General features: G+C 36.8%; 1 protein-coding gene across 11 annotated transcripts in view; it reads right to left on the bottom strand.

Annotated features, from left to right (window-relative positions):
* Nucleotides 1–17,585, bottom strand: part of LOC127632666 (adhesion G protein-coupled receptor L2-like) — a 151,737-nt gene that overhangs the window by 23,319 nt on the left and 110,833 nt on the right. For 10 of the 11 annotated variants that reach the window (XM_052111384.1, XM_052111385.1, XM_052111386.1 and 7 more), the window contains exons 6-15: nt 14,777–15,070; nt 14,029–14,132; nt 13,349–13,534; nt 10,684–10,722; nt 8,228–8,411; nt 7,472–7,594; nt 5,179–5,384; nt 3,350–3,523; nt 2,532–2,741; nt 2,013–2,233 (exon numbers count right to left, since the gene is read on the bottom strand). In XM_052111384.1, coding sequence (XP_051967344.1) covers nt 2,013–2,233; nt 2,532–2,741; nt 3,350–3,523; nt 5,179–5,384; nt 7,472–7,594; nt 8,228–8,411; nt 10,684–10,722; nt 13,349–13,534; nt 14,029–14,132; nt 14,777–15,070 — 1,741 coding nt within the window. The remainder of the gene's footprint in view (nt 1–2,012; nt 2,234–2,531; nt 2,742–3,349; nt 3,524–5,178; nt 5,385–7,471; nt 7,595–8,227; nt 8,412–10,683; nt 10,723–13,348; nt 13,535–14,028; nt 14,133–14,776; nt 15,071–17,585) is intronic. The other variant, XM_052111387.1, reaches the window with a different exon arrangement.

Below are 17,585 nucleotides of genomic sequence, written 5' to 3'. Positions count from 1 at the left end.
TAAAAATAAAAAGTTTATTCATTGTTGAAATTGTGTTTGTTTGATGGTTGATGACACTTAATAAACCTACCCTCAGATCATGATGTAAAAATATTAAAATCAAATGGTCACTCTACTGAGATGTGCTGCTCTGTTACATATCATTTCAATTATAACCAAGTGTAAAGACTCGACCATCAGATTATAATGAGCCGCCTGGTATAACATTTCCCACCCGCTCCTCGGTATTAACAGCTGGGTTGTATCCTCTTTTATTTAAGCATCCTGCGTCACTCGATACACCCGCTTTTGGGGGCTGCTGTGTCCAGGGTCTCGGCCAAGGCTTTCTCCTGGCTTAGTAGGCTCCGGATCGCATGCCGTCTTCTGCTTGAGCTCCGAGTACCTCATGAAAGTGATGATCCTGGTGCTGTCCTAGCTCAAGCTGGGCCTGATAGTGGGTGTGATGCAGACCGGCGAGAGACTTGAAATATTTCGCCAACTGTGAGGACTCCATGACGGCATACTTCCTTCAATTCTCCCGGGTTTCAGCACCAGTGAAAAGACTCGACGTAGGGAGAGAAAGGAGGACACAGGGAACTGGTTTCTTCAACTCAAAGGTATGACTTTTAATTAAACAAACTAAAGATAGTTTTTCAAAATAAGATTCATTAGGTCACAGTTTCACACAATCTCTTTCTGACTGGTAGCGCTCTCTCTCTCTCTCTCTCATCTCTGGCATGTTCCCTTTATATCCCTCTCCCCGGTGCTTACTGCAGTTAGAAACAAGTGTTAGACATTATAAGGCTTTGGTGTGTGCACCCTTACTGCTTTCTCTCTCTCCGGACAACACTCAACCACGCCCCCGCCACCACACCAAGTAAAAATCTCAAGCTCTAAAATAATTGGTGTGATGGTAATGACAACAGTATTGGGAACAGTGATTCTAAGTAATAAAATAATTACAAATTGTACACATAATTACAAAATTAATAAGAAAATATGTTTGTAAGTCCTTGGTGAAAGTGAAAAATAGAATTTCCCTGATTTTAACTTTTCATAAATGTAATATAGAGGGGAAATTCAAAAGTCTGGTGAAGGGACAAACCTAAAAAAGAGACATTCTGCCTCATGTGCCATTTCAACACTCCTAATAGGATTAAAAATGATCAAAGAGACATGATAAAAAATGTATATGCTACCCAGTGTATTCGCAAGCGTTAATACACTTAACATACATGCATTTAAAATGTGTATTATTTTTCAATCGGGAAAATGGACCAACAATATGTATGACATCCTGCACCACTCAGAGTTTCAAATGATCCATAGAAAGATAATGTCCCTCCCTTTAATACCATCTCCAAATGACTAAAGCCTAAATGGCATTTAAAAAAATAAGTGACACTTCCACACAGTATGTCCTGCCAAAACGTCCTCACAAAACAGAAAGCCACATAGGATTGATAGTGACTTCACATAGTTTTCTGAGCAATTTCAATCTATATATTTTTTTTAAACTTAAAATGTGTTTAAAACAAATCTCTTGTAAATTAATCTAGGGGACAGAAAATTTCCCCTAATTGATGAATCACCCATACATGTTTGAAAATGAAAGCAAACCTCTGCTTTAAGTATTAACAGTGACACCGCAGGCAGGGCCAAGACACGTCCACCTGTTTATGTGTTATAAAAAGGAACCCAAGAGCTCAGACAGGACTGAAGCACTGCCATTAATCTGCGTAAAAGCCTCTTTCTCATGCAGCCCTCATCTCCGTTAGAGAGCATTTACAAACAACAGGTCACCAGAGGCTCTTTGAACAAAAGACACTAACGCATGCAGCCCTGCATGGAAACCACATTTTGTATTGTAAGGCATCCTCTGAAGACTGTGTGTGTGTGTGTGTGTGTGTGTGTGTGTGTGTGTGTGTGTGTGTGTGTGTGTGTGTGTGTGTGTGTGTGTACCAATGGAACTGCTGTGCTCACACAGACAACATTGCATTTTTTTTTTTAAATCAAAGAAGACAGTCACTTACGCTTTTTTGGTCCCGTAACTCCTGTAGTCGATTGCAGCTGACACACCCACGACCAGACCAGGGAGGAGATATCCCACTATGTAGAAATACCTCCTGCGTGAATATTCACTCTCAAAGACTTCCACAAGCATCAGATAGAGCTGAACCCCCTCCAAACATATCCAAGTGAAAGATGCCAGGAAAAAGTAATGCAGAATTCCTGCGATTATGGAGCAGGCAACCTGTGGGGTGAACATATGCATTTATGAGCCTGAAAAACTAGAAAAAACATACATTCATCTTAATCACGTGTCCAAACAAGTGATATATTGGCCACGCACTGATCAAAATGGCCAAATATTGGCCAATAATCAAGCCTGCTTGGTCATTGAAAGATCTATGTTGGTTGATCTCTAGTCTAATTGCAGCTAGATTTCAAGAGGAAGATGTCTTGGAGGTTGCAGACACAACTCTAGGGGTAAGCCATTTTATGAGACCATGTGCAGCTGAAAACATCACGTCCATCAACTGTAACTTTACCCTGGCCTCTGTCATGTCGATGCCGATGAGGAAGATGAGCTCTGCGATGAAGAGATTGATGCACAAGTTCTTAAGGATGGTGTTCCTGTCACTCTGAAGTCCTCGGAAGAAACAGAAGGTGAAGATGCTCATTGCCAGACAGATGAGGGACACCACAATACCCACTCGACTGATGACGCTCAGCAACAGCTCCTGGATTTTGTCTGGTCCCTAACAAACAAACAGATAGAGAGAGTGATGAAACTAAGGTAAAAAATTAAGGTTTTCCTTGATCTTTTGAAAAGAGTTTGAAGTTTACTCTGAAGGCAGACTCTTATATGGTGTCTTAACCAGGTTCAACACACAAGTTTCCGGTAATAAGTAATTAATCTGTTCACACTGAAAGCAAAAATTAGGCACAATGCACAGTTACAGACAATCAAAATATATTTGTTGTTTACTTTACAGCTATATGGAGCATCAGATTGGACCAATGACATTGTGCAGTGGATGGGGCTATCCACCGCAATGCAACAGACAGCTGCAAATCACAGGATGTGGTCAAAGTTGGCTCGGACAAAACCTCAGGTTCACGTAAGAGATAGGAAACTGTGTAACATTCACAATGCAAAGCTCCCTCCTTTATGGAAATTGAATGTGGGGACTAAAATGTAAAAAAAAAAAAAAATATGGGCTGATTGCATCCATCTGCAATCCAGTGAATTATCAGTTCACACTGGCTGGCATACAGATAAGCATTGGCAGTGTCAATTATCACAGCTGGGTTTCACAGTAACACTCAGACAAAAGCTTAAATATTTATAAAGTTCATATCCTACCAGCAGCTCTCGATGAGCCATGAGCACCGCAAAGTTGGTGAGATGACTACAGGAGCAGGTGGTGTGACTTTTATTAGCGTGGAGGAGTTTGCAGCCCTGAGTGGACCAGTATCCCATCATGGTTCTCTCTGAATAGTTCCAGAAAGAGCAGTTGGAGTTATAGTAATGCTGCATCTGAAATTGAGAGCAGACAGAATGATCATTCCTGTTATGAAGTGCATTTTTATGTGCCCATCTTAATATACTGGATACAATATCAAACCCACAAGTTTTAAAGATTTTAATCATATTAGTTTGTTTCCTTTTATCAAAATATCACACTTAAGTGAACATACAGTAGGTTTGAATTTTAGCAGATGTTGACATTTTTTGCCTTGTCCACATGAGATACAGTAACTTATAAATAATAATTATAAATTATTTATAATTAAATAATAATAATAATATTAATGGCAATTTATAAATACATATTATATTGATATTGCTTTAATTTTGAAGGTTTTTCTTGTAAACCTAATATTACTTTTCATCCTGCTAGTCTTTTGTAATATTCCTTTGACTAATGAAAGCCAGTGCATTAATCCTCCAGTTCCTTCATCCTCCAGAAAGTGAAATCACTTTTTTGTGAGAAAACAACAGCACCAACATGAGTTCTATTACCAATGGAATTGATTAATTTGGACATTCATTTGTGGTATTATTTGGTTTGTTCACTTCAAAACATTCAACCCTGTTAAAACTATAGAATTCAGTTCTGATATTATGGAAATGTAAAAAATGATGTTTAAAAAAGTACATTTAATTAAGTTGTCAGCCTCATGAAACCAAATCTCAATCTCTCAATAGTCATTGGCTAACTTTAGCTCTATTTCCATTCTCTTATGTTCCATTCTGTTAATTTTTCCACCATTTTTATAAATAGTCAAGTTATAATTAATACAATTCTGTGTTTAGCTTGAAGAGAGCATATTCCTGAAAGTGTACTATACTTATTAATAGAAATACTTTCTTAAATTACAACACAAGCATATTCATTTTTAAAAGTTACAGAGCTCCGAAGGTACTGCATAACAGGAATGACCAGGAAACATTTTTGATGGGTTAGCAGATGATAATTAATTGATAATTGATAGCCGTCATTTTGGCAAGCTTTTGATTATGACACATGTACTGTACATGGATATATGAAGAATGCAATCATAATTCACTCTGACTCAAAAGAACATGATCCAGAATCTTGCCATTCACTCTTTCTCAAATGATACACTGGCCTTATCAAACACTCCGTTTAAATGTGCAGTGTGTGTTTGCATTTAAACGACTAAAGAATCTAAATGGTTAAATAAGTGCGAAATCTAGCATGGAACCATTGATTATATGAGGTGCTAACAGGGGGCAGAATGGTTGGAAGGCATGTCTGTAGAAATCACACAATTACTTTGATAGAGAGCAAAAATCAAGCCGGGTCTCCTCTGGGAGAGCTCCTGACACTTTAGGAGAGAGCGAGACGATAATTGGTCCTATGGTAATTTAATCCTGCATTGTATAGCTAATCTGTAAGTTAATTTTCCACTTAAAAAAATGGAAATTGCATCATTTTCATCCTAATGTCGACAAACAAATTAGTTTTCATTAAGAATTTGGTCGAGGCTGGTAATTAACATTGGTTCAGACTTTGTTAATTTCATGTTCGATGGCTTAAACAAACTCCTATGTGACCTTGTAGGGTGTTTGAATCGAGATTGTTTTTATTTCCGCTTTCTTCGCTGTCTCGCTTTGCCATCCTGCTGTTTTTATGATCTCTTTGTTTGTTTATTGCTTGCACTTACGTCAATGTGCTCCATGGTGAAAATCACAGGTTCCGATATAAATATGCGACTGGACTCCTTGTTTATCGAGGCAGCAATGACGTCGGAATTCACAGCCACTGTGAAATTGCGTCCATTAGCCTCATGACCAAGCTTGATTGTTGCGTTTTCTGTGCTTAGAAACTGTCCCAAGTTCTTATAAAGGGCAAAAACCAACTTGGCAACACCTGCATAAAGGAAGCAGCACACTTTATTTCTCATGAAAGTCTATAAAAATGTAGGTGAATCTCAAGAAAACTGTTCAAGTTTGCTTTCTTTGTTCTGTATAACACAAAAGTAGATGTAAGGCAGAATGTTGTAAGAGGTGTAATAGTTCAAATTGCTAAAGGTTCGGTTTGTATCATGGTTTTAGGGTCATGGTTTCATGCTTTGGTATTTGTTATGTTCAGGGAAAAAGAATATATTACTGCCAAATCCAAAGTAAAAATATTCTATTTGGTAACAGACACTTCAACAGATTTGCCCTCAATACAAATCACCATGGTTTTACTGAAGTAGCCATTGTTTAAACATTGTATTTATAGTAAAAAACATAGTAACAACATAATTAACACGGTTACTGTCATGGTTACAATACTACAGTAAAATCAAGGTTACTATATGGAAACTGCAGTATTTCTGTTGTAAAACCATGGTGACAATAGTCCTTGTTATTATGGTCATGGATACTAAAATATTTCTAATAAAACCATGGTTAATTTTCGTTAGGGTCATAACTAAAAAAAAACCTCTCTAATTAGTAACTCAATATTAAACTTAATACCTGCATTATTACGCTACATGAATCAAAACATTCAGTCTGTACATCACTATAGAAGAAATAAACTTGCTATTAAAATTAATCAGAGAATGGATGTCGTACGCGAGTCGAGTATTGTAATCATATGCAGAAATCCCACATCTGCATCAATGAGGGCAAGATAACTTTGGCTATGAACTCCCCTTTAGTTCTTCATTCATGTCTGTCTGAACTAGCACTGAGTGCCTGCTTAAAGACAGAAGGGAGTGTGTCTGTTTGTAGTTTCGGGCTAACCTGCGGCTCTGTGCACACCACGTGCTATATATCCTCGTAAATAGCTAATCAAATATCGATGTATTACCAGTATACGGCACTCACGTTGAGCAATGTCTGCAAACAAAGCCTGTTTTGTAAACGTTTTTGACCATCACTGTTGTAATTGATTGCTTAAAGGAAATGTTCCCTGACAGGAGACTGAAATGATGCAGAGACTTCACTCTTGCGGCTTGTTTTCTAAGCTTGCCATTTTCAACATCACACTAATGCGTGCAGAACTGTGATGTCATCAACTGATTTAACACACTTACAGTTAATAGGACAGCTTCTCACTGTAGAAAGTTGACCCATGTAAAACAGAGGTGGACAGTGTCCATCTACAGATCCATACAGGTGCATTATCGGAGGTTACAACTGCACAAGTGTATTTGACCATTTATTTTCTTCGCCAAATTTTATGATCCAAATGCATTTCTAAACTAGAGATGAAATGCAGAGCAAATGCTTACCGAACCATGTTTGGAGAACTGTACGGTTCGTTTTTTTACAGAGAATCGTTACACCCCTAATAGTATATATATATATATATATATATATATATATATATATATATATATATATATCCATCCATCCATCCATCGTCAACCGCTTATCCTGTGTACAGGGTCGAGGGATATATATATATATAAGAAATTATATTTATATATAATATATAATATATAATATAAATATGTAATATACAATATGTATATATTGTATACATGCTTAATTGTCCTGCAAATTGTCACAATACAAGAAATCTTGGTCTAAAAATTGGCTTGATTTTCTTTATGTAAAACATTATTTTATACATTTTGTGAAGAAATTACATTTATTTTTTTTATATACTGTAGGTATTTATAAAAAAATACAACATACATCTGCAAACATGTCAATCCAATTACTAAATGTTCTCAAACTTCAGTGTTTACAAGTTTCTAACTTCAGTAAGTGGAATGTTTCTCAAATTTCTCAAAGTGACCCAGCAGCAGGTTGGTTAATTTTGTTGAAAACAACATATGTTGAGCAGTATGTTAAATTTATATTCAGATCTTCCTCTGACCATGAGAGCATTGCTATCTCCATAGTGACAGGAGCAATTGAATCATACAGTATATGTTCTCATTCTCTATAGACTCAATTCTTTGAAAGTACAATGATCGCATGTGTGTATGTGTTTGTGCATGGGTTGCAGTGTACCATTACGACTGTTGAGCTTGACAGTATTGGAAGACAACTGGATGGAAATACCACCACTGCCGCTCTGGGGAAACCGGAAATCTTGAACCTGCCCATCTGTGCTCAGCACGTAAACATCCAAGACTGCAGAGAGAAATCATGTTTCATAATGTTACTTCATCAAGCGTAAACAGAGAAAAAAATAAGCAATGATTCATGTGCTGGTATGTCCCTTCCGAAAATACCAGTCTAAGATTATTTGCTGGTTTAACTGGTTTCCTAACCTGACTAAGCTGGATTTCATCAAGTCTGCTTGGTCTACCAGCCTGGCTAAGTTGACCCCATGTCCCAAACCCCTCTTAAACTATAAAACTAGACCAGCCAGAAGAGTGGAAACAAGCCTGGGGAGCAGCTAAACAAAGATTTAGATTTTATTAGATGGCATTAGCTGATTTAACTTGTCTGCCAGCCTAGCAAAGCTGATTTTCAACATATCTATCTGGTCACTTAGCATGGATAAGCAGGTGTACCAAAAGTGCCCAAAAGCCTGTTAAAACCATCAAACTAGACCAGACTGAGCAGTGGATGCCAGACTGGTGGCCGGCTAAGACCAGCAAACCAATTTAGGGTGGTTGTTATTTGTCAGCAGGACTGTAATTTTGTCATTCTAATTTCATACTTGCAACCTGCGAACTCAAGCTGATTAAATGCAACACACTAAATAAACTGTTTACATACTTGTCAGTTCTATTAGTTTTGCCTATCATTCGCACTCACTTATATTACTGGCTGGTACTTTTACGATGGCTGGTTCCATTAAATTGTCAGCAAGGACAAAGGCTCCTTCCTCCAGGGTATCAAGTAACATGGTTGCGGCGTGCGTCTGCTCCGTGGTGTTCATATCTTGCCAGGATTTCAGTGCCTCTGGTCGGAGGAGGTTGTCGACTGTATCCACGATAGCCTGAAGCCCAAATAAGATGCTTGTGTCAGCACTAACTACTGTAGTGAGGTCAAATGTCAAAGCCCTGATTTTATCAGCAGCTGTCTTCCTGCGCCCAAATAAAAGCAAACATGCACACATTGTTTTAGTTCATTATCAGGTGACACATATAAAAACGGGCTGCAGAAATGCGTCTGACATGCTCTGTCTGTCTCAAGAGTGCTGTATTGAATGACAAAGGCTCCTGAAGCGCATATAAAATACACGGACAGAATTGAAGCAGGCCACTATTTTCAAATATCATCCATTATGATCCTGTTTGCAATATGGAAACACATGTGAACATTTGTTGTAAAATCTCAAGGCCTTGATCATTTGATAATAAAACTGAAGGGAAGAAAAGGGCCATCTACAGAGAATTTTTATAAAATCTTGAAAAAAAAAAATAAATAAATATATATATATATATATATATATATATATATATATATATATATATATATATATATATATATATATATATATATATTTCTATGGAGAGTAAGGGGGCAACCACTCACATGGGACAAGTTGAAAAAAAGCTAGATAGAGCACAGTGGAATAGAACAAAATACAGGTGTCTCCAGACACAAATGTAACTTCTTACAGCTCCTTAAACATGTGCCATTTCATCCATCTGCAACTGATTGGGTAGTGAAAAACTAATATTTTCCAAAATAGAATGCAACTAAACCTACATTTGAGTTTGCAATTAATTGGAGGACTAAACACTCCACACATGTAAGACTACTGCTGTCCTGAACACACTTTTGAAGAGGCTTTTGGACTGGGACATGGAGGCTGAAGAATGTCAACGGTAATGCTTCTTTTTTTAATTATTGTATTAACATTTGTATTACATTAACATTGATTAGCTTTAAATCCCCGAATTAACACTGAATTGGTAATATGTAAGATTTTAGAAATGCTGTAATATCAACAACCCTAAAAACCATGCCTAAATAACTATTAAGCTTAAGAGTTAAAAACTAAAAACAGGTGTGGCCGTAGCCAAAATGGTAAGTCATTTGAGAGACAAAGCAAGAAATACATGACTTTTTTTTATTTTTTTTATTAACATGAATTGATGAATTGTGCACAATGAAACCAGAAATGTGCATTAAGAAAGTAAATAGAGACAATTAAGATTTAATGGTCACTTTAAATTATGTAATTTTTAGTGACTATTGGTCTGACATAATTTTATATATTTTACTTACATAATTTTATTAACTGAATCCTCTAAGTAATTCTCTTCTTTAAGTCAGTTTGATGGTGGATATAGTAAACATAACTATGAGAGAGAATGGGATATATTTCATTAAAACAGCATTCCCAGATTAGAGGTTTGCATAGTTTATCTGTACAAAGAATATTTTACCTCACACTCTTCCACTCTCATCCTACTGACAGTCTGTAATTCTCAGTCAGAGAGCACACACAGAAGTACCTACAGACTTCTAAAACATAAATTCATTCTTATTGTCTCCTTTACATCATTTTTTTCATCCAATTGGTTTTGGAGCTCTGACTCTTAAGAACAGAAATTACTTCTTCAATCTCTCACATTTTTATGTTCATTTTCATTACGCTAGATGCTGAATCTTAATGCCACTCTTAATGCTACAGTATACCAAACTATGAATCAAATATTGATATCTGAATCTAGGGTGTTATTGCAGCACAGATTTGCTGATTTATATTACAATGGTATGCCTCTCCAAAGTATGATCCCGCAATTTATTTCCAAATAATCTAAAATGTGTTGACATACTTTGAAAATACATACTTGATTTACCTCTGTTTTGGTATGCCTAAGATCTTTTAGCAAAGATGCTTTGGCAAAACCAATGCAGCAATCAAATTGATTTCAAGCACCACAAATTGACATCAACCCTTAAAAACCAATCAGATCAGAGCGCAACAACAACAATGCATGCACCCGCCAACCTGCAAATCAAACACACGTCAACAGACATCGTGATTTCAACTCTAATGAAACTGTAATAAATTAATAAGTAAACAGACCACCAAAACACACAGAAAGAAAAGAAATGGCAATAAAAATTGCAGTCACACAATTTCGAGCCACTGAAATATTGAACCTCTGGCATTAAGGACACTGGAGTGAAATGCTGTGGTGACAGTGAGAATAGAAATACCCATGCTGAGGTACGATGGCAGGAAAGAAGAAAAGACAGTATAGAAAAGACGAGTGAAGAGATAGTGACATAGTAGCGTAGACCAGATATACCTTCATATAAGCCCTGCACGTCCTTTCTCGCTTTTGAAGCTTTTCATTTGAGAGAGGACACACACAAGAACAAAAACAGACCAAAGAAACACAGTTAGAAAGATTAATGGTATACCAATGAATTCCCCAATCCACAAGCACTTCACCAACACAGTATAGCAGTTGTGCCTGCTATTATTATTTAATTTTAGAAGATGAATGTAAGTTTTAGTGGTTTTGCATTGAGAATAACAATTTAATCTGAAGATTTCTTAACCCCAAATTTTGTAGAAAATAACATCAGTAACTTTATCATCTAATATTGGCAAATTAAGCATATGCAACTCAATAAGCACAAGCACTGAATCATCTAGTGTGCAGATTACTGACATCCACGCTTAGTGTTACAAGAAGGCATTTCCTGGAACAACCATTTCTGCCCTCTAATTGTAGAGGTAGGGCAGACTACGGGTTCGAGTTAGGTTTCTTAACTGTGGCAGCATTGGCAACATGTGGTTTTCTTTAAAGGACCTGGAGTGAGGTTACCAGTTCAGAGAAGGAGAAGATGTTTTGGCAGGGATTAGGATATAGGGTTCAAAGTTGGAAGTTGTGGTGTGAGGTCAGGAAGTGCAAGTAAGGGTTTGGGGTAGGAAATTAGGGACTGAAGTTAGGGCTAATGGTTAGATGAAGGGACAAGGCTCAAGATTTAGAGTTAGAGTTAGAGGTTAAGGGTTAGGGGTAAAGTTTGGGATCATGGTTCAGTTGGGGAGGGGTGGGGTGGGGGTGGGTTGGGTTGGGTAGATGGTTGATAGTACTGTTGTTTGAGGAACAACAGAGTACGTTGATCCAGGAGCATACCCTACTTGTTTAAATCACACTGGCGTAGGGCCACTCGTCTCCCATGAGTATCAAAATATACTAGTGAACTTGGGGTCCGTCCTCTTTGCATTCAGGCTAGTGTGCCTTCTCTCCCTGCCTTGGGCTATAATTCTGAAAATAATTTGGAGGGATAGCAAAGTAATATTCTGTATTCTTAGTGAGTACAGTATTCCAACCAATTGAGTTCACAGATATTTGCTCGACTCCACCCACCATTATCCCATTTCATCCAATCAACCGAAAAAAAAAAAAAAACCATGCAAGAATTATATTTAAAATAGCTGTGAAAAAGGTATCTGTGTCTGTATTGAACAATTAGTGTTACTTTAAACACTCTGATTATGCCCTCAAGGCACAGTGGCTTAACAACTAATGTTAAATCCCGCTATGTCAATTCAGTTACATATAGGTTTAGTTGCCTCAGAGCATGCTAAATAGAGCCATATATCTTCAAAGCCTATGTTCCATGAATGTAAGCCCCAAAGACAGAAAATTAAGTTGAGTTCAATGTTACATAACAGCAGACTGTGACCAAAATTAAAGTGAGATGCATAAAGCAACCCTATATATATCTTTTTAATGCACTGCATGCATTTGATATATAATCAAGAATGTAGGTTGCAAATAATAATAATAAAAAAGATGATTGCTTTATCTATTTCCTTGTGTTCTATTGTCAGAATGTCACAGTGGCTACATCTCAATTCACAAACTATTAATATGTACTATTCTGATAATTGGAAAGAACAATTAACAGAATAGTAAAAAAAAGTGCACTGTGATATCACAGACCCTTTGCAGGATACTGTTTGTTTTGCATGTATGCATTAACATCTTTCTAAATTCATTAACTTAAAGGCAAGTTATTATTTAACTTTTTAGATTAATAATGTATGCTTAAAAATAGCTGTGGCAGATACAACCTTGTTTCTTTGCCAGTATTTTTCAACTGAGAACCATCACAAACAAATCTTACATTGTTCAAGGAGTTGGGACTTTATAAGGAAAATACAATGTTTTGAGAAAGAAAGAAATTAAATACACCACCCCCCACCCCCTTGCATTTCTGTCTATAGTGTAAATATATACTGAATATGCATAAATACTGTATATATTTGGGCACATACATGTACGTGTGAGTGCTATAACACACAGCCGTGCAATCCACTGCACACTAAACATGCATAAGACACAAGATAGTGGTGTTTTACATTTGTCACATCCGTGTGTAGTTGGTGTGTTTAAGAGCTAATAAATTGATTGTTTGTGTGTAGAGTTTTGATGCAAAAACACAATTTTGGGAAAAGTTAAAATAGTTAAATAGAATTAAAGCGTTTGCTTTTGCAAGAGATTTGTGACGTTTTGCATGTTGTGTGTGTGTTAAGAGAAAAGTAGCAATAGTTTCAGAAATCGTGTGTAAGGAATTGTCAAAAACTCTAATGCTTATTAAGATATCACGCTTAGTAAGTAGACTAATAATTAGTAATAAGCAAAGAATTAGCTTAGCAACATGCTAACATCAAACTGTGTTGAAATCAACTGCATGTCGAGTGTCCTGTGCAGGCACCATTTTTGTTGTGCGGGGTTGCTGCCAATGTACAGTTACTTATGAGGTTCAAAAATAGTTAGGGTGCTGACTTAGAAGGTAGCATTCTATATAGGCAGTAAACAGTGAGGCAGCCCACTTGGTCTCTACTAAAGTATGGACATATTTGGCCCTTTATGAAATTCAAACTGCCTCTGAAAGAGTCCTAGGCATACGGCTGGCTTATTAAAAATCATGCTGAGAATAAAAATCTGTTAATACCTTATTGTAGCTGCGGCCGGTGGAGTCTTTCTCGCTGGGTCGCAGTTCCTGTAACTGAGCATCTAAAATATCTACCAGCTGCTCCATGAGTCTCATGGTGGAGCTAATGTCACCAGCAAAGATGGCTCCTTTGGTGTGTTTGGCCAGCTCGTTCGCCAGGTTGGCTGCATTTTCCCCACTCCGGATCTGGAAATTACACAAATTAACCTCACAGCATATCTCTGGAAAATATAATTTTGTATCTATGAGGCTCCCGACTCCCATTATGACATCATCATGCTGAGTCAGCAACAGCCCCCCAGAGCAATTACAGCTATCATTAGAAACTGGTAACACTTTCAAAGTGCATTTGGAAATGCTTCTTGGGATCAATGGTTAAAGCATTCCTACTACTTTTGTTCACTTTTTGGGTGTAGAAATTTGTTACCCCATTGTGAACAATCCATTCTATTGACCGGAAAATATCTCAGCACACACTCAAAAAGGCATTAGATCAGTCCACTGGATCAAAACTGGATGTTTGGTAGCTGTGTGTCTTCATCATAACCAGTGATAACAGAAATAATGGGCTCTATGATATGGTACTGGAGATTATTTGACTTTTATGACAGTGAGTTTAGGAAACCAACATATTTTTCCTACTCATTCTGTGAGGACAGAAAAGGTCTAGAACTACAAACCTTTTGAGCAACTTGATTCACCCAGTGGGAGGTGCAATTGCTCAGATCTGGGCCTTTTGGGTTCCAGGACCCAGTGGAGAGAACACACAGGTAGGAGGCAGTGCCTGTTCAAAAAAGTTCATTATTATTACTTGCTTCAATAGCAGAAGGAGATGTTCTCAAATATTATTTGCTGTGTGTAAGTTCCAACTCTAAAATTTTATTGGATGAGCCTCGTTCAAAGCAACAGTAAAATAACTACTATACACACCTGAGAATGTGCATCAGTTGAATTATATACCAATGCGAAAGTTTGAGTATGAAGTTGCTTAATAAAAACGTGACTGAGTAGTACTTTAATACATACACCATAAATCTAAATGTCTATATAAATATCAACAAACATTGTGATCATTTGGAATTCGCACCATTTATAGAGTTAACTTTGATCAGAAATGGTAAATATCAGCCAGTTTGACTAATGAACTATATTACATGAAGAAAGAATTGTTTATTGTAATTACGTATTATCAATAAATAACTGCTTCCTTAACAACACAGCTTAACCCTGGTGAAATCACTGAAATGCATGGCCTCTCTTGGGTTATTGTTTCATTCAAATGATTAAGTCGATCCTACAAGAATAGACACATCTCTCTCCCCCTAGAGGCCAAATGCATATCAAAATAACAGAGTGACTGATAGCAAACCAAAGAGCCCTGAGGGAAAAACTGCAACGTGTCACACTTCAACAGGTACATGCACACACCTCGAGTTCCTCTGGGGCAGGGCCGTTCCACCAACATGCCCCGCTGGGTCTGTGGCCACAGGATGTCTCTAAGCTCCATGCTCTCACAGAAGCGCTCAGGTGGAGGGAAAGACTCCAGCGAGGGTGGCGTGGTGGTTTGAGGAAGTGCAGCTGGTGACTTGGGTGTCTTGTTAGCAGCCCTGGTCCCTGTAGTGGTAACTGTAGTCACCTGACCTCTCTGCTGAACGGTCATTGTTGTAGTGGTTGTTGGTTTTTGTAACTTTGGTGTTGTGGACGCCTCTGAGATAGCCGATGCTAAACAGAATTACAGGTAGAATTAGTTTGCGCAAATCATTTTCTTTCCTATTTTTTGGTTACTGGTTACAGTGAAAGTATTATTTTTTCATAAATGTTTTCATATAATTCCTCCAAATAGAGCTTAATAAAATAATTCTGAAAGATTCTGAAACTCTGAAGACCTTTAAGCTTTTTTGTTACATGTCATGTAGTTGTTTGAACATATATTGTTTATATATCATATGTTTAATATACAACTAATGTAATGCCACAGGCAAGAAATACATATTTTTGGTACTCATATCAGTGTAGACTGAGCAAAGTTTGCAGATCACACTTTAAAGTGAAAATTATGCACATCCTATTTCAAAAATGTATCAATGTTCATATTTTTTTAGTACTTAAACACATAGAAAGTTACACAAAGATAACGAGGAACACAGATTTATTTCTCCAACTGTAGGCACAACTATTCTCTTTTAGAAATGAACCCCCCTTAAAACACACTTTTCAAGTTTACTAGTTTAATTTTTCTACTACCAATGTGGTATACACTGTACATGCATCACAGTATATTTCTGTAACTTTTTTCCTCCTGAACCAGCATAAACAAAATTAACTTCCCCACATCTCAAATAAACATTAAAATTGTTGACAAAATTGTTGATTGTGGTGGAAATGACTCCACAACTTGGGGACAGCTATAATTTGAGGACAAATGGATACAAATCATTTTCAAACAATAAATAATGAAATGGTCTGTTTATTTCACCCATTAGCCCCTTTTCCACCATCTGGCCAAACAGTTCTCTTCTCAGAACTGTCACCACATACTAAATCCATTGCACCAGCATGGTAGGGGCATGGTTAGCCAACCATGCTGAGAATTCCGGGCAAAGAACGGTTTATAATCGTGCCATACCGAACCATGCTCAATTGGAAATGTTACTGTAACCGTTCCGTACCATGCTCAGAACTGTTCTGCACGATGGTGGAAAATAATTTTTTGTCAAGATCATCATAGTTTTAAAATTGCACCATTTCATATATTTTTTTTTTATGATGGATTTAGATATTCTACCATTACGAGTTTGGGTCTGTTACAACTGAAAAACAAAAAAAAATTTTCGCATAAAAGGCATTTGAAACACAAAATTAAATAATGAACGCACGCTTAAATGGTTCCAAGACAGATGCTAGGACATAAAAATGGCCTGTAGTGAAACACCTTACACATGACAGAGATTGGGTTCTGGGTAACCAAAAAATCTTGCAGAAAAGTCCAGGAGCTTCATATGGCCATTCAATGTTAAATTTTTTGCTTATTGTGCATTTTGCATTTGTAGGGCAGTAATGTTTCTTCATTTACAGGGTAAAACCTGACATATGTGACCTCATGTAGTCCAACACAAATGCGTATAAACCCACAGCATGTTCGATAGAAGAAAACAAAACAAACCTGTGAACTGCACCTGCTGCTTTTACCGGCTAACCAGACTCTGTGATCAACAGCAGGCAGCCCATAGAAGTGTAAGGGATTTGAGCGCAGTATGTGTGTGAGAGTGTCTGTAAGTTTGTCGGAGAAAAAGAGTGGCAGAGTGAAAGAAAAGGTTTCTTTGTGTTTAGATGTGACATACTGTGAATTAGTGTCAACTGAGCAGTCAGAGCTCTGCTTCAGACAAAAACTGAGCAAAAACAGCTGCCGTAAATACCTGCACACAGATCTTTACGCGTTTCACCCCTGTGTGAGTTTTGACTCGGTTGGCATGACTGGTTTGCTGTTATTGGCTTTTCACTCCAGATTCTGACTGGTTGTCATGATGGGTGAAAAACAAGTTCAAGCTCAATATTTCTCACTCAGAATAAAATCACAAATAAGAGAAGCTGGTTAAAGTCAACATGAAACAGAATTTTCCTTAAATATACATATATATATTACATTTGTGATGTGACATGTTTAAGAGTGTACCTTGATGTTTAAAGAGAGAAAACATTTTAGGGTATGTGCTTGATTTTATTCACCAGGAATTGATTGGATGGTGAAAAGTGGGCATTGCACATTTTTACATTGAATATGATATTTAAATAGATGTAATATTTTCAGAGAAAAATAATATTAACATTTCACAATGTCTTTCAAATTAACTGTTAATCTGTAATGTAGGAAAATTTAGGAAAAAAAACTTAAAACAAAAGTAATATTCTTATTACTGTATTCAAACAAGCAGTATTCAAATGTTGCCTTACATTTACATATTTTAATGTGGCAGTTCTTTTCTCATTAAAATAGTGCATACCTTAAGTTGTGTCAAATACCATTGGAAGGTAGTTTGAGATATCAGAACATACATTTTAGATTTTAAACCTATTTTTAAAAAGCACTGAACAATGGTAACATGATGTATCAGACCTTATTACCACAGTACTTTGATATACAGGTCCTTCTCAAAAAATTAGCATATTGTGATAAAGTTCATTATTTTCCATAATGTAATGATAAAAATTAAACTTTCATATATTTTAGATTCATTGC

The sequence above is a fragment of the Xyrauchen texanus genome, chromosome 39 (assembly GCF_025860055.1).
Source record: "Xyrauchen texanus isolate HMW12.3.18 chromosome 39, RBS_HiC_50CHRs, whole genome shotgun sequence".
Classification (NCBI taxonomy): domain Eukaryota; kingdom Metazoa; phylum Chordata; class Actinopteri; order Cypriniformes; family Catostomidae; genus Xyrauchen; species Xyrauchen texanus.
Note: the sequence above shows the minus strand (reverse complement) of the source record. Positions and strands in the feature narration are given on the sequence as shown.